Raw genomic sequence first — 17,979 nt, 5'->3', positions numbered from 1 at the left:
CCACCAGCGATCATCAGGCCCTTTCAGGGCAGCTAAGACTAAAGAAACAGATGTATACCCCAGCTACAGCTTTCCAAAAAGGGGGCTAAAACCCCAAACCACTGGCAAATACAACTCCAAAGTCTTGTGAGGACTGACAACAAGGATCTGGGCAGAAACTTCACTCCTGGCTAGGAGAATCCATTAGGTGACTCCACAGAGCAGTGACACCTCACTGGCCCCAAGGCCAAGAGGGAAAACAGTGTCCAACACCCCATTACACTCGGCCCTGGGTCACCCTTGTGTGTCCCCTCAGGGCCCTAAGATGTGACAATTATTTTGTGGGATTGGGGTGGGGGAAGCAGTTTAAGAGGCTGGTCAAAACACAGATTTATAGCAGGAAGTATTTTCCAGCATGAGGACACACATGACAGGCTCCAGGGCAAGGGGATCATCAAGAGTATAAAGATAAAAGTGCTGAAACGCAGGGAGGGCAGAGGGAAACAAAACTGCCCAAAAGGTGCCCAAGTGCCAGCTGGCACAGGCCAGCAGAGTGCCAAGGAGCACAGTAAGAGCAGGGCAGTGACATGGGCTCAGCTCCACACCTCAGCTCCCAGCACACTCCACGTCAGCAGTGTCAAGGAAAGAGGAGCAAAGTGTGAGACACTGCTGCCTGGGGACCTGGTGCAGACACAGATTGGTAACTTCCCTCCCCTCAGCCCATCCAAAGCCACCTGATCAGGCTCACCAAGGAACTCCTTTCACTTTGTGTGCAAATTTAGACTTCATTTCTGCCTTTTTAAACACATAATGGCAGTCATTTCCCTAAGCTTGCTCAGGCTAGGCTGGGGCTGACATGACTTCATTTCTGACAACTATCTTATACTTAGAGGATGCTGCTGGGATTAAAGACTTGGGAGGAGGAATTTTGACCTTTGCAAAGCTTTAATTTTGTTGAATTTATCCATGGTAATAATCACTGCTAAGACTCCTTACAGCCATCATCTCCAGTCTCGGGAGATACATCTAGTGAAACCAGCCTCATGAAATAATTTCCCTGGGTATGGTTGAGGCCTCACAAAATACTACTTAAATTCCAGACTTTCACTACATGCCTCAGAGGAATCTTCTGAATGCCAGGATAGGCACCGAGAAAAAAAACAAATGCTTGGCTGTTCATGACTGACTTTATTGTCTTTTTCCTTAAATACACTTGAAAGCAGGCTGCAGGCAGCAGTTGCACCCAACAATCTTCAGGAAAGCTGTTAGGTCCAAGGCTGCCAAAACTCATCTCCTTTTTTTTTTTTGCTTGTTGTTCTCTAGGTTTTTATCCTGCGCTGGTGCAGGCAGTGAAAAACCAGAGGCTTTTCACCTCCGAGAGCAAAGAGCTGATTTTGAAGAACAAAGCTGTTGTTGTGGGATGCTGCAGCATCTGTTTCAGCACGTCAGTTTTATATTTAGCAGCAGCTCATCTCCACAGACCGAGCACGGCCTGGGAGTCCCTGAGCAGCCCCATCCCAGCAGCTCCCATGAGTCAGTGCCAGCGGATGGGGCACAGGCTCCTGGAGCCTCCCCCGAGCCCTGCAGAGCCTGCCTGGTGTTTGCTGCCCAGTCCTGGATCTCAGACAGAGCTCAGGGAGCAGCAGGATGTGCTCTGGCCTTGACCAGTGTGCAGCTCCCCCCCCCCGTCTCTGGGCCAGGCACAGCACGGGGCCAGCCAGGCAGGGGAGCAGCCCTGCCCCATCCCTGCTCTGTGTTCCCAGGCCGTGTTTCTGAGCCACTTCTAGGGAACGGTAAAACACACCGCTGCCAGCTCTTCCAGCAGGCAGCTGGAGCTCTGCTCACACAAGATTCAAACCGACTCCAACTGAGCACAATCTGCCCACAAAGCGCATGCCAGGCACGGCTAGGAGACAAGGGCAGGGTTTGGAACTCCTTTCTGCCCCTCTCTACAGGTCATCTGCCACTGAACTGCCAGCAGAAGCACTGCGTGCAGCCTAAGGCAGGAACTCCATCAGGCAGGACAGGGAAAAGCAGGGCAACATGTAGCAAAGCCCAAGATCCCAGGCCTGGAGTGCAAGAGGGGCACCTGACAGCAGAGCTCCTCTCGACTCTGTGCTGGCCCTGGCTCAGAGAAGCAGCATCCACTCCACACATCTCCATGCCCCCATCACTTCTCAGTTTACAGCAGGCCTGGCAGTGCCAGTGCTGTTTTGGGGAGATGTTTTGCACAGACACAAACATCAGCTAATTAGAAGAGTGAAATTTCAGCCCAGTGTGTGTTCAGCATGGAGGAAAACACTGACAGGTTTTTTTCTTTGCCTCCAGCCACAACTGCAGGCAGGGGAGGGTGACAAGGTGGGGAGGGCAAAAGAGGGGACACAGCTCTGCAGAGGAGTGATCAGTTTTGGCAGCTACCCTGGAAAAAAAGGAACCTTCAGCACTGCAAAACACGCAGGGAAATCTTCTGCTGGCAAATGCAGATTTCCCTGTCCCAGAGGCAGTGAGGAGTGGAAAAGGTCCAAGGAGAGCTGCAGATAAAGAAGGGACAGTGATGGAATTGAGCCAGCTCTGGAGACTGGCTAGTTCAGCTCTCTCCTGGAAACAGTTTTCTGCTTGGAAAGGGGGTGTTGAAGGACAACACAGCCTGGGAGAACCCGGAAAACCTTCATCTGTAGACCCAGCCCAGCAAATGCCAAATGACAGAAGAAAACCGCCTTACCTGGGTGGTTTTTGCCCTTCTGCCTTGCATGCTGCTGCTGTGGCTCATCTGGGGGTTGGTGGCCCCTTCGGAAAGGCAGTGGGATTTCCTGCAGGGCAGCGTGTTGTAGTTACTGTAGGAGGAAGGAGCATCCTCGGCAGTCACCGATGCCATCTTATGGCTCCCGAGCTCCGGGATGTCGGACACCAGGTTCCGGCAGTACCCTCCGAAGGCATTTCGGGGACCCCCGTTGATGGCGGCGCCGGGGGTTTTGGGGGAATACAGGTCACTCATGGAGTTGGCCCGCTGGCAGGCAGCCAGGGGCTGAGGGCTGCCACCGGCCTCCGGGCCCTGCGCGGCATCGGCATCCTTCTCCTCAGCCAGGCCCAGGATCTCCTCGTTGCTGGTCAGGTGCTCCTGGCTGAGGTCGGACAGCGAGAACTCCAGGCTGTCCTCGCGCCAGATGTCGGCCGACTTGGAGCGCTTCTTCTTGAAGCTGGCCGCGTCCATGAAGGCACTGCCGTTGGCCGCGTAGCGCAGCGCCCGGCCGTCGCCCTCGCCCAGGAAGGGCGGCTCGTCCCCGTAGAGCCGGCTCTCCTCCGAGTCGGGCATGCTGTGCACAGAGGCAGCCGTCAGCACCGTGCTGCTGTCCACGCTGGGCGTCACCGACGAGTCCGTGTGGTAGGACACGGGCCGCAGGCCCATGTCCACGCGCTCCACCCACATGGCGCTGCCGAAGTCCTCCAGGTTGGCCTCGGGGGCGAAGGGCTCCAGGCCGTTCTCGGCCAGTGACTGCGGGATGCTGGGCGTGCTGCTGGAGCGCGTGCTCACCTCGGAGTTGCGGTGGATGACCTTGCCCGAGGAGGCGTGGCGCGTGCGGCGCGAGGCCTTGCCGGAGAGGCGCAGCGAGCGCGACGTGTGCTTGCGGCCCAGCCCTGGCTGCTTGTCCCCGTAGAAGGCGTGCTCCACGCTCTGGCTCTCCGCGTTACCCATGGCGTCACGGTCTGCGGGGGACACAGCGGGCACCGTTAGGGGAGGCAGGCACACAGACACCCCGATACACCCACAGCCGCTCTTCCGCTTAACTAATGACCGAACCCGGCCCAAAACCCACGCCACGCGTTCTCGCGGGGACTGCCGCGACCGCGGCAATAATTCCACAGAATTAATTACGGGAGCCGGCGGCTGTACCGTCAGACTTAGAAATACGGTTAAATCGGAATGCAGCGAGCAGCCAGACGGCTCTGCTGGTGCAAACGAGGAGTGCAGAAGAGGTAAGGACTCAACCCTGGAGCTCAGTGGGAACTGGAACCAGTTTAGCACCACAGTGCCGTCTCAGCTCTGCACACATTCACCTGACTCTCAGCATCAGTGTCGTCATTCCAGCCAACAAACTCTAAAAATCAACAGCTCCTGTTTATCTGCAAGTAACAGCTGCTGAAAAGTAGAGAGATGTACACCTTTAGCTGAGATTTCACCTCTTTTTTTGGCTAGGAACTGCAAAGTGAAGCATCAAATAGCAAAGTACAAATCCTCCCATTTGGCAGCGAGCTAATGACAGGTTTGATTTCTGGAACAAAAAACTGTGCAACATTAAGCAGGTACGGAGAGCCCCACACAAGAAAGCCATATTATGAAAAATAAATTAGCATGAGTGACTCAGACTATACAAAAATAACCTTTCCATCCCACTCCCTCTGAAGCAGATAAGCAGATCTGAGCTCTTTGATCTGAGCTGGAACGCAGGGACGGGGTTTGTGTCCCCAGCCCCAGCCCCAGCCTCCTGCATTATTCAGCTGTGCATGTCCCGCCGTGGAACAGGTTTCCCATCCAGGAGGTGGGAGTGATGATCTGATTCAACCTTGGAAAACACTCTGAGGTCTGTGATCTCACTCAACAAATGTCAGAAATATTTTATCAGTAGTATTAGGTCCTTCCTTCTGGCCTGATGGCAAGAAGAGGAATAAGAAAAGTAAATGCCAAAGTTCAAAATTAAACAGGAGATCCTGAATTACACACGAGACGATTACATAGAGAAAAACAGTCCATCAGTCTGGAATAGAAATTCCAAGACAAAATTTTTTGTTTTCAGGGATTTCCATTACTTTTGGTTGAAAATAAAAAAGCTGCCCTGACAGTAAAATAATCTGGAGTTTTTAATTTCTTGGGGTAATTGCCTCTCCTTTGCCAGGATGCCAATGGGTACTGAACCAGATGCTGGCAGAATGAATGCACCCAGGTGTTTTCCCTCACTATGTATATTTACACAATTGGTGCTGCTGCACAGAACTGAATCAGACCTACATAAACACATGGAAAGTGAGGAACTGATGGCACTAAACAACGGGACAGAACTGAACCCTGCAGTGATGCTTGTGACCACAAGAAGAGGACTGTGCCTCTGCTCCTCCACCCAGCAAAGCTGCTCATGGCTGAGGCTAGAAGTCAGTTCAGTGCTGGAGCAACAGACAACACCATAAATATCTGGGCATTTCTGTACTGAACATAAATACAGTTGCACGTGAAGTAAACTACAGGAGGAAATGCCCTACATCTACTGAAATAAATGGTAGAACTCCTTTTGGCTGACATGACTTGTTTAGAAAAATAAATGCACTGAAGAAAGGGCAGGTTTAAATCTTAAAACACAAAAAGAAAAAGACAGCTTTATCAATCCACAGACAAGGGTTTATTACCTCCTAAGAGCTACCACTCTTTGATAAAGACTGAAAAACAATCAGCCAGCTTTTGCCTATAGAACATTTTAAAGCACAAAACCCACATCTCTTCTTCCACAGGTATCTAAAACCAGACCTCAATACTTCTGTGCTGCAGAAGAAACCTCTCGGGGCAGTGCTTTCCCTGCTCTGGTTCTTGCTGACCACACTTCCACCCAGCGGGATTTCCACCAGCTGCACAGCCCGGCAGAGCCTGAACCTTTTATCCCCAGTCTCCAGCCACCCATCCCATCTCCAGCTATCCCTTCTCAACCTAAGGACAAGCTGAGCAGTTAAAAAAGTCCTCGTGAAACCTGGAATGGTTCTTTACCTTCCAACTACACCAGGAAGATTTTCCCCCAGCCAGAGAAGGAACAGGACCGCAAGTGGGCTTGGTGAGGAAAGGAGCAGCATCTCAGGCTGCATCCAGTGAGGAAAACACTCTCCTGGAAGGAAGGAAGTCTTCTCTCCACAGAAGGAATGTTTAGGGAGTGATTTCACACAATGAAGTATCTGCTAGAGACTGGCAAGAAGTGTCAGACTTCAAAGTAAAGAGCTGGCCTTTTTTAATTCTGTGGATTGGCGCTTTGGGTGGGGGTGTGGGTGAGGATGTATGTAAATCCACAGCTACCAGTGAGCCCATACCTCGCTCCTGCTCCCTGGAAAGGCCCTGCCTAATCCCAGGGAATTCCCGGCTGCAAGGTTGCAGGAACGCTGCCCAGGGGGTGCAAGAGGGCTGCAGGCAGCAGCACAGCTGATCCAGCGCTATTCCCCAAGTCTGGCACCATCCCTGGCAGAGCCCAACTCCCCTGGGAGATGCAGGACACAGCTCAGATGCAACAGTCGGCCCCACCAGGTCAAGCTGGGAGTCGGCCCCATCCTACCTTCTCACCCCCACTTCTGCCTCCCTTCTGCATCAGCATTTCCACCAGTTACCCTGAACCAAATCAAGTGCTCCTGCAGCAGAGTCCACTAAAACAGCAGAAAATAAATCTGCAGGGAAGGGGAAAAGAAAGAACAATAAAAAGAAGAGCTTAGTTAGTTAGAGCTTAGCTATTAGTTCATTTTTGCTGAGCTAGAGAGTTGGCCAGGCACACGCCAGAGGCAGCACAAGGGTGCCTGTCTGGGGACACAGTGGGGACAGGATGGGACTATGGGTGACATAGCACCAAGGAGGAGGGACGGTGAGTGACACCTCTGGTTTTTGGCAGCAGGGAGCTGCAAGGTGAGCGCAGGCAGATGTGGAAAGGCAGCCCTGAGAGGGGAACTGGCACTGCTATAGACACCGGCATCCTCAGCGAGTGGGAGCTGGGCCGGGGAGGGGAGCCCCAGCCTCCCCCTTTCACGGGCCACAGCAGACACCCTGGGGCAACAGCGTCTTAAACTGCTCAGCAAGGACTGCCAGATGCTGCCTGTCTGTGGCTTAACTGCATTTAGCACACTCAATGAAAAAAATCTGTATCAAATTAAGAAAATGAGTAATGTTAATGGGAGCTGCACGCAAGTGCTGGTAGGACAAAGGCTCCCCTTGTTAGCTCAAGCCGCCAAATGCAAAGGCCACCATTAAAGACCCATCAAGGTACCACCAGGATATGACACAGATCAAGTGTGACACATCTCCAGGCTTTAGACAGGTCCGTGGTGGTGTTGGGAATCTGCTGTGAATTACCCTGAGCCTCACAGAGATCAGCACAGGGCCGCGCGCTGCGAGCTCAACTGGCTGGACGTTTTTCAGCAGAAAATGTTGATTCATCAGAACCCAAACTTTTTGTGGGATCTGAGGGCCTCTGATGAAATCTCTCTCTCTCTGGAAGGGAGAGGCTTGAAAAGCAAAGCAGGGAGACAGGCACGTCTCCTGGAAGAGGCACCAGCGCCCTGACTCAGGCACTCACCGAAGACGCGGAAGATCCAGATTTGTATCTGCAGCCCAAGCTGGGCAAATGAGGGGTGGCAACTTCTGTCTCCACATCCTCAAAGAGGTGGCCTGACCTTCCATGCTGGGAAAGGGCTCTCTCTCCCAAAAAACCTGCTCCTTCCCACTTCAGTGCGGGGAAGATGTCAGAATTGTGGTGACTTCCAGAAAGTCACCTTTAAGCCAGCTTGCACATCCAAGAGACAGGACAGGGGGTTGAGATATGTTTTTTGAAAGATCAAACTTCAGATTGACTTCAAGATTAGGCTGCCAGCACAGAGAACACAAACTTTGCGGTCAAGCTTTGGAAAAACAGTGTTCCCTACACTGGGTATGCTGGAAAAGCAGACTGACCTCCAGCTGAACTGCTGAGGTTTTGCTGGATGACTCTTACATGAAATGGTTACACATAAATTATATCACATTCTAGATGACCACTGATGATGGCCCACTCAGAGAACATAATTTCCTTTAAAATCAGTAATTTTCCTTCCTCTTCCCCTAACCCTGGTATTAAATTATTTCTTAAAATAATTACAAAACCAGAATACTCATTTCAATTAAACCCATGTTACTAACTCTTAAACCTGCAAAAGGTTGGTCCACTGGATTCCAGAAGCATATCTGAAAAATACTAAATTTCCAACCAAATTTGAAGCACCTCACAAGACAACAGATTGCAAATTTAAAATTAGATTCTAGTGGGAGGCCCTGGTGACAAATCTGTATTTTTCTCCTGGAGCGTAGCTCGAAGGCTGTGAGAACCAGAACAATGATCAAATCCACAGCGGGCAGTGAGCCTACAGAAATAAACTTCTGCTAAAATCTGCCAGCCAACAACAAAGATTTTTACTGAACTCACCAGAACCACATAGAAAAATGTACAAGACTAATAACCAAGTGTGAACACACACATTTTATTGTAATTAAAATGTGCTTTTTCAAAAGGGCAATGGAGAGGCTGAAATTCCACAGAAAGCCTTTGAGTTTCTCAGAAACTCCAGCGGCGTATTTCATTGTTTTCACATCAGAACCTCTTAACCAGCCACTTCTTTTTTGTGAGCCGCTCTCCCATGTGTTAAAGCACGGGATGGACTCCAGAAAGGCCCTGCAGGCAATTCCAGTAAGAGGAGGAGGGAAGGAGGAAGGGATGTCACCAGGAGCTGCTTGACAGCCATTGAAAAGCCCAGCCCGGGTGCCCAGCACATGCAGCTTATGCCCTTCCCCTCCCCGAGCATCCCAGAGCACAGCAAAGCCCTCCAGAACCCCACAGGGACGCACGTGTACCTTCCGAGGCAGTCCCGGTATCCAGTGCAACCTTCCCCCAGAGAGCTGTGGCATTTAGAGGTACAGAATTGCAAATGACCCCGAAAGGAGCAGTTACTGGGACTGCAGAAGCTGTCAGCACCTGCCACTCAGCGGCTCCATTACTCCCGCGTCAGACTCTATGACTACATGCCAAAAACCTGGGGAGAAAGGGGAGAAAAACAAATCAGACAAAGGGTTAGCAGGGAGGGCTGTACGGGAGCATCTTCTGCCGGCACCTGTCACCAGCACTTACCTAAGGAGCACTGGGCAGTACAGCACGGAATGCTGTGCTCAAATTCAGGTGATGAAATCTGATGGTGGCAGAATAAATGAAAAACCCAGTCAAGCACTGCCAGCCCCAACCACAGGACGTGGAGAGTTACTCTTCCCACAGCTCCGCAGAACCAAAATCCCCCCAGACTTTAACATTCCCTTGCTGAGGCCTGCCTGTCTCAGCTCAGGGCCAAAACCACACCTGCATCTGAAGACGACCACCAAGAGAGGCCCTGTCCAACAAAGCAGGGCTCAATTTCTGGCAGCAAGGGGAACCCAACCGCCCAGGAGACGCTGGAAGGCCTCAGAGGAGATTTCTCTGCAGACTGCTTCATTTAAGGAAAGGGCGGTTTTGCAGGCAGGGATTTCATTACCATTTTCCAAGGGCGAATCAGATTTTGGGACAGAGCATTTACATCTGGTTTTGTGAGCAAGGAAAGGAAAGGTTAATTGTGCTCAGGAAGGCACAGACACAAGAGAGCAGTCTGTGCTTACCTAGACCTGAGACAAGTCCTTAGGACAGCCCTCAAGTCAGACACTGAGCTCACGTGGGTACCAAATCCCAGCCCTTTCCAGGCCTGCTACCACTGGTGAATGCCCAGCTCTACTCCAGGCCTGGGAGAGGCTGAATGCACTTCCCAATCCAGCTGCCACCCAACTCCCCCTTCTCCCAGCCAAGCACCAGCACTAAAACATCACCTCAACACTGCACACAAACTTGGGAGAGTTATAAACTTCTCCACAGGTCCCAAGGAACAAAAACCTGGGGAGGGATTACTGTTGCCCTTCATGTTCTTCAAAGCTGCTTGGTGGGGAAAGTGTGATCCTCACTCTTGGCTGGATTCTCAAAAGAGACGAGAGTCACTGGCTCTTTTTAAAACTAAAATGATTCTCGTTTTCTTTCTCTTCCTTCATGCTCCCTTCTTTGCTCCTCACCTCCCCCTCTTCCCCCAAGCTGTTGGTTGAGATCTGAAAAGCAGTTCATTAATTGCTCAGGAGCTGGCAGAAATTAATAAAATGAAGCTCATTTATATTGAAATGGACTCATTATCATGCCAGCTGCCAATAATTTCCAAGAGAGGAATCTTGCTGACAAAAAAGGTCCTACAGGCAAGAGGCTCCCCACCTGCACCCACCGCCCAGGGAGCAACCCTGCCATGAGCATTCCTCACCTCCCGGGAAAAGGAACTGTGACCATCTCTGTTCAGATCTGGCTGCTACTGCCCCCAAAAAACCTGACCGAAAGAAGAACAAAACACAGCCCAGCATTTTATCAGATCTTCCACCCTGACGTGCCTTTTGAGTAGTTTGTAACTCAGTAAAATCTGCTCCAGGGTGACACAAACTCTGGTCACTCCCCTGAGAAACCAGCTCCAAGGCAGCCCATTGCACACACCACCTGTGCTCCTCCAGCAAAACCCCTTCTCTCCTGGCAGTCCTTTGCTAAAAAGGGGATGTTTGCAGCTGGATCCTGCATTATCCAAATCCTCACGTTGCTCCAGTACATGTGAAGGGCTGGCAACATCCCTTGCCATGAACAGATGAGTACTGGGCACGCACAGCTCCTCCAGAAGACAAGGATTTATCATTACCCATCAACTCTTTCCTGAAAAGTTTTGCTCCCATTAATTTTTACAACTCCCAGTCTTTTCTAAGTTAAACTGATTCATACTTTTCAAGAAGAACATCCGTTTTTCATACTTTGTGTGACATTAATGTGCACTGGAACGAGCCTCAGTGTCCTGGTTCACTCCAACAGCCCAGGCTCTGCCACAGCGCAACTTCTTGAGTTGTGAAGCAGCCTCCAGCAAAGCCCTCCTTCCAGCAAGGTGTCAGAAGGTCCAACAGGGCAGAAAGTGATGTCCATGCTCCTCATTCAGGAGGAAGGGCTGAAGCAAACACAAGCACAGCCCCATTACTTCCTTCCCAGCACTGAGCCCTTTTTGGACATGTTTGCTCCCACGGATGCTCCCATGGAGACTGGCAAGGGGGAAGCTGACCAGTCTGTTCTCAGGGGAGATGAACAGCTGTAAACATTGACTCATGGAACAACTGATCTGATTTTTATTTAAAAAAAAAAAAAAATCAAATAAAGATTTTCAAACTTCTGCACTGGAGACGAAACATCCCCCGCCAGCACCGACTGCTCCTGACACACTCAGACACATCCGTGGTGTGTGCGAGCCAACGCCTGTGCACGTCAGCGCAGCTCCCCACACCCTTTGAAGGCCTGCAAGCAGCACAGCTGGATTTATTGCACAGCCACAGAGCAGTGCCTCCAAAAAGCAGGCCAAGGAGTTCCCACAGGGCTCATCGTGCTGCCAGTCCCGGCCGCGGGAACACAGGAATCCCCCGCAGATGGATTAAACGCAGAGCGAGGAAGCAGAATAGATTAAAGGAGCACCTTGTTATTCACATCTGCTACCTGCAATCCCAGGTACAGCAAAGAGCTCTGATTTCCACATGCTGGATTTTGCACTGCCAAGAGTCTGGAGAAAAATCCAGCACACCTGTTTTCTTTTTGCTTGCGGACACTTGACGGGAACATTAATGGATGAAAAATATGGAAGCTGTAGCTTTCTAAGAGCCTCCTTTTCAAAGCACAACCCTTCCTTTCCAGGATGAAAAAAATCAGTATGCAAATATATTCCCTTGTCCAGTGAACAGGAAAAGTTGGCGAGAAGGAGGACAGCTCTCTTTCAATTCTATTTTTACTTTTTCATTTTATGAGGCATTATTTTTGTCAGATTTCAAATGCAATCAGTTGGTTGTTAAGTAAATCTTCATCCAGTTTGGAGAAGCCCTCGGTAACTCTACCGCCAAGCAGGATGCACATACAGAGACAGGAAGCAGTAGGCATTCCATACAGAAACCATTCAATACTCAGCAGCAGCTCTGTTCTGTATTCCCCACCCACCATCCCAGTTCCATTTCAACTCCAGTGTTCCCATCTCCTGAAATGGAGGATCAGGCCCTTGGTTTGTGACTGGAGGCCACATTCTGTTAGTTAATAGCTAGTTAACTAATATGAATTGCTGCTGCAATCCGTCCAGCCAGTGCCCTGCCCTGAGAGTGAGGTAAATGCTGCAGGGCTCTGCTGCCCTGACAGCTCTGGCTCTCCCCATCCCATATCCCTGGGCTGCCCTTCTCAAAATAAAACCCACAGGAGAGGGAGCGTAAAATCTGCAGAGCTGGAAGGGCGTCACAGGGATCAGAGTCCAGCTCCTGGCCCTGCACAGACACCCCAACAAGCCTCCAGACCCTTCACCATCCTCGTGTCCCTCCTCTGGATGCTCCTCAATAGCTTTAGATCCTTCTTAAACTGTGGTGCCCAAAGCCGCCCCCACATCTCGAGGTGAGGCTGCACCAGCGATGATGGATGGATGGATGGATGGATGGATGGATGGATGGATGGATGGATGGATGGATGGATGGATGGAAGAACTGCTCTGTGCTCAGGTCTTTGTTCAGAAATGCACTCCAGAAATGTTTCGAGCTTCCCCACTCTCGATCCAGGCACTGAGCCCTGAGACCAACTTTAGAGGACTGCAGAAGCCAGTTGACTTTTAAAATAGTGAAAATAAATTACAAACGTGCTCCTCTCTCTGTTTTCTTTCGATGGCATTTAAAATGTCATAGAAGCCTTTTGTTTGTGAGAAAAATTAATTCCAAACCGAGCGCTGCTTGTGAGAAAAATTAATTTCAAACCAACCACGGCTTATACTACCTGTTGAGGAGAATGGCTGCTCCTGAAACTGGGGTCTGATGACAGTGACCATCCAGAAAGGTCAGGGACCCATCCATCCATCCCCAGGAATGGGCTGGTAGAGCTTCAATTGCAAAACCTCTTTGCAAGCATCTTGTTAACACACAACCTCCGTGTCTGTCACGGCTGGGAGAACAATGCTGGTGATCCTCCAGATGAAGAGGAGGGCAAAGAAAAATAAACCCACATTCCCTTTGAGAAGAACTCCTAAAGGGGAAGGTGTGGGAAGCCCTGCTCCTCCACCTGCAGCAGCACCACCCCTATGACAATTTCCAAGGGAGGGGAGAAGAGGCAAAAAGAGAGGGAGGGAGGAAGGTTTGTCAAGAGACCTTAAACCTCCAGAGAGCCAGCAGCCAGCCATGCCCAAATCCCAGCTAAAGGGAACAAAACCAGGAGCACAGCACTGAGAAAGCACTGTGGGGCCTTGGCAATAAATCAATGGAAGAGCAGAGCAGGTAGCCCAAGGCAAAGCCCCCTCTCCAGGGTTTCTCTATTTATAGAGGGGATGTGAATAATTGACACGGTTGTGGGTTTGTTTGTTTTTCAATCATTTTTACAACTATCTGAGCATGTTTTAACTCTTTCTCCTTCCCTTTTATTTTTAATGGTGGGAAAATCCCCTTTTCTACCCTGGGGGGAATCTGCAAGGTTTTACAGGTTTCCAGCAAAGGGCAGAGCAGGGGAAGGATTCTAATTTCAGATCATCAGACATAAGCAAATCTATGGGAAGCCACCAGGGCAACTCCCTGGAGCCTGTGGGGCAGACTAAGCCCAGCCAGGAGGGAACTGCAAGGAAGGAGGAGCCCATTTGGCCTCCGTGTACATTTACATGATACTTGAAAAACTAAAAGAATTCTCAAAATGCAGCTGGAATAAAAAATAAGGTGTGGCTTGTTTGTTTACCTTTAGGTTCTATGTTATTGTTATTACACTTTGCTTAAAAAGGGCTTTCTGCTCGTGCCAAATGGGCAGAGAACTGCTGATACACAGCGAGGGTGGGACGTGCCAAATGCACTAAAAAGATTGAGAAGTAACAAGAAAATGTTTGGGCCAGGAGAACGAGCTCCAAATGGATCTGTGGGAGCTCTCATTGTACTGCCAAGGAGAGGGACCTTTCCTGCACAGAAGAACCACCCAGCACCACAGGCTCCAGCAATAAAAACTGAAGCCCTTGGCGTGAGTGACCGATGAGACAGGATGTGAAGGATCAAAATGTTGTGGAAAAAAATTAAGGGCAATAATTGTGGTAGGGGGAATTGGAGAGGAAGTGCTTAGTGTATCTCCTTATTTAAACACTGAGGTAAGTAATCTGATTTTCAAGCAGTGCCAAAGACCTCACACAGATCATTAAGATGGTGCCTGAGATATGAAGTATCTAATTTTAGATACCCTGACTTAAGTACTAGGGAGGGATTCCAGAGGTCTGCGGAAAAACCGGTGTGAAATACAGCTCAGGCAAAGGCACGATCCGCAGAGCTTTCCCCTTCTGGTCCCTCTCTCTCTGAGGGAGCCTGAGGAACCTCACTGAACACCAAAGCTGTGTAAGGTTCCTCAATTACTGCTTTGGAGGCAGGAGAAAGGACAGCAAAATAACTTCCATGCCGAGGCCACAAGGGAAGTACAGTAAGAAAAAGGATTGAAGCAAAGGATGTCCTTTGCAGATGACAGCATGCCTTGCACAAGTTTTGGCACCAGGATCTCTCTGTGAGCTTGTGCTCATATATCAGCACCGCTCAGGACTTGTCCTTCACCGCAGCTGCACTGCAGGGCAGGGCAGGGCTGGACTCCTGCTGCCAGGGCTCCCTTCTCACTGTGAGCACAGCGCTCTCATCAGCTGCAGACAGACCCAGCACGGCCCCATCCCAGAGGGAAAGGGTACTGGGTGGCTAAGGAGGAAAGCAAGCTGTATCCAGCCAGCAGAAAGCGTGCATTGAACATCCTAAGCTTGCCAAAAGCGGTTGTTTATTGCCTGACGTGTCGGTGGCAGCACAAGTTCTCTGGTGGGGCAGGGGCAGGTGAAGATGCTGAGACAGCCATTCACCCGGGCCGAAAGCCAGGACTCCCCACAGCACTCCCACCCTCCGAGCGCTCCTGCCGTGGCTGCCGGAGACAACGGGAACAGCAAAAAGGAGCCCAAGCTTCCCAAAACATGCCTGGGAATCCTGACTCCTGTTAATCAGGGCCTGGGAGGAGGCAGGCGAGCAGGTGCCCAAGGGCTGCTGTCCCCAAGGCAGCAGGTCTCTCACCGGGCATTACCATGGCACAGCCCCGCTCCTCCAGCGGGCAGAGACAGAGACATGCAAAGCTCGGCTGGTCAGCACCAGCCTGGCACTGCTGAAGGTAAATGAAGCATTCAGGTTTTATCTTGCACATCCTGACAGAACCTGATGGCTTCAGTTTATCTGGGCTGACCGGTTTCAGTCGCGACTCGTCCGTCGCATCTCCTGACACGGCTCTTCCCCAAGGGAGGAACGCACAACTCCAGGGCCACATGCTTGGGTGTTGCTTCTTTAATTAAGAGGGGACAAAACCCATGAGGGATGGAAATCCCGGGAGAAGACACCCTCCAGGCTCAGGGAGTGAGCCCCCACCCTGGGAAGAGGTGGGAAGGGAGCAGAGCCAGAAAAAGGATGGATCAGCAAACGCTCTGGAGAGGAAAAGCCAGAACTACCAAAAGCCAGGCTAAGGCAGCTCAGGGTGGAAAGCTGATATTCATCAGCTCTGAGTGTGGCCTCCAACTAAAATGAAGGCTTTGCCTCCTTTTCTAGGGAGTGCATGGGGGGGAGACATGTGAATCACCACATCTGAGGTTACCAGGAGCAAAACCCAGAGTTTAAAATGTGCCAGTCAGCAGCAGCTTTCAAGCTGCATCCCAAAACTATGCGAGAAGCAACCACAGGGATATGGGCAAGAATTTTTATATTAAAACCTGCGGATTGGGATCCTGCCTGGGACTGCAGAACAAGTGATCCCAGCAGTGATGTATCCCTCTGTCTGTCAAAGGCAGGAGAGCACAGCTGAGAGATGGAACTGGGAATGACACGGGAAGAAATGGGAAACTGAATTAATTTCTGCCTGCTACCCTTGATCACTCCCTGCAAGAAGATGACCCATTTTCCAGAGAAGGAAAGGCAGAAGACACCTTTCCAGGAAACTACCAGTGGAGCTGAAGATGACAAAAACTGGCAGAGGAATTATGATCTGCATAAGAAACTTCACACAGAGGTTCTGCTGAGGAGAGAATTACCTCACTCGAGTTTTTTCATGTTTTCAGTGCCGAGACAAAAATGAAATGTGCCAGTGACTTGTGCTGAGGACACAAAGCTGGATAAAGTCAGAGCACAGAGCAGACCTTTTGTCTCACATTGATCCCAGAGGGCCAGGAGCTCCTGGTGTGACAGAAATGCCAAGAAAAGCTAATGTAAATCACAAGCAGGACTTGCCCAGCAGAAGCAGCAGTGACTGATGCTGCAGAAGACACCGAGCTCATCTGGAACACCACGTGCAATCCTCATCACAGCCAAGGTTAGCACAGACCAGACACCCCCAGCAAAAGCAAGGCCAAAGTGAAGCTGCACTCCAGAGAGTTCAGAACCAGGCTGCTGTCAAATGGAACACAAGCAGAGAGGTGGCCAAGCAGCCCCAGGGCATCCAGCTGGAGGGTTCAGGGGCTGAGCACTGCCCTGGACTCCTGGCCAGCCTCAGTGAGACCCATGGATCACAGCTGCACAGAGGGTCAGAGCTCATCCTTCCCAAACTCAAGCTGTTCCTGAGCAATAAGAAAACAACAGTGACAAATCCTCCAGTTTGGCAGCACTGCAGTTGGTCCAGGTCCTCCTCTGGCTTTGCAATCTGTGGTCAATAAAGGAAAATGTTGTTGCTGGCACACAGGAGCTGCCTGTGAGTGCTGCCAGGTGACCAGCTGCAGGGCTTGTACCTGTGAGCTCTCAACATCCTGCACAGCACGCTGCCAAAAGCAGCTCCAGTTTAGTTCTCCCTTGAAAATGACTCAAAAAGTAGTGCCAGAGAAGGAGCAAGGAGAGATGTTCCAAGTCCTAGTGGGAATATTTCAGCACCAGGCTCTCGCTGCCTTTTCATGCAGTTACTGCCGGGTATAGTCACAGAAACAAAACATTGAGCTAGAGTATGAAGAAGTGGGATTCTTTTTTAGGCATTCTAAAATATGTGTGAGAAACACAAATTCCTCATAAAACAACAGCTATGCCTCCTCCAAATGCCAGGTTGGTGAGGTATCAGCCACACCATCGAACAAAAACACAGTAAATCTACACAGCACTTTAATGACTGGACACGGCACTCAGTGCTCTGGGCTGGGAACAAGGTGGGCACGGCTTGGACCCCATGATGTCAGAGGTCTTTTCCTACCTCAATGATCCTGTGATTGATACTTGCAGCAGCAGCAGCAAGTGCCATGCCATCATTTCACTGCTTCACATTAGCCCAAAATAGCACTGGAAGAAAATAACCAGTTTCCTCTTTACATTTAAAGAGCAGTAGATGGTTTTAGTGGCTGTGAAAGCCACTGGTATTTTGTGTGGCACCATGCCCAGGGCCAAATGAAAACAAACCCTGCAGTAGATGCACATTCAGTGTATCTGTGGAAACACTGCCCAGAGTCACCTTGCCTGTGCCACACGGGAATCACTCAGCCCACCTGAGCTCACAACAGCTCCTGAATTCACCTGAATGGCTTCTGTCCCCCACCAGAGCCACCTCTCAGCTGCAGGGATGTCCAGCCTTTCCCAATAGCTTCCTACCACTGGTTTTGTCTGCATGCTCATGGCAGACCCATTTTCACAGCCCACACTGTGTTACTGCTTAAAGCAGCTTTTACTCAAAGGGGTGTTAAAAATAACATCAAGGGACCAGGAGTTTCCTCTTGAAAGACTCTTTTCCACCCTCCTGAGCCAAAACCACCAGGAGAGGTGACTCTGGTGTCAAGAGACACCTCTTGAGTAAAAACTCAAGAGTGAAAACTCTGCGGAATTCCGGAATTCCACTCCACCAGCAGCCACAGCCACGTCTCCACACTGATCCTACAGATCCAGGCCAGAAGCAGTAACTATTTGCAGTGAGTGGATGCACCTCAGACACAAAGTGGCTGCTGCCCTTTTCAAGGTAAGCCCTTCAAAGGGACAAAAGAGAGAAGCAAAGGACACCTTTACAACAGAGCTAAACAAAGACTCCTTGGCTCTGCACCAGCCCTTACATCTCTTTTTGGTAGGCAATAACCTTTGTGCCAGTTCAGGGGGTTTTACCTTGAACTTTTCCACTCTCCACTACAGAGTCTGCCCTACAGGTG

At 50.5% G+C, this 17,979-nt stretch overlaps 1 protein-coding gene across 3 annotated transcripts in view; it reads right to left on the bottom strand.

Annotated features, from left to right (window-relative positions):
- TIAM1 (TIAM Rac1 associated GEF 1) overlaps window positions 1-17,979 on the bottom strand; it is a 122,325-nt gene that overhangs the window by 63,150 nt on the left and 41,196 nt on the right. For 2 of the 3 annotated variants that reach the window (XM_058861915.1, XM_058861922.1), the window contains one exon: window positions 2,702-3,684. In XM_058861915.1, coding sequence (XP_058717898.1) covers window positions 2,702-3,673 — 972 coding nt within the window. In that variant the 5' untranslated portion in view covers window positions 3,674-3,684. Of the gene's footprint in view, window positions 1-2,701; window positions 3,685-8,596; window positions 8,776-17,979 lie in introns of all 3 variants that reach the window. The other variant, XM_058861913.1, reaches the window with a different exon arrangement.

This window comes from Poecile atricapillus, chromosome 1, assembly GCF_030490865.1.
Source record: "Poecile atricapillus isolate bPoeAtr1 chromosome 1, bPoeAtr1.hap1, whole genome shotgun sequence".
NCBI classification, from domain to species: Eukaryota; Metazoa; Chordata; class Aves; order Passeriformes; family Paridae; genus Poecile; species Poecile atricapillus.
The sequence above is the reverse complement of the archived record's forward strand: the minus strand, read 5'-3'. Positions and strand labels throughout refer to the sequence as shown.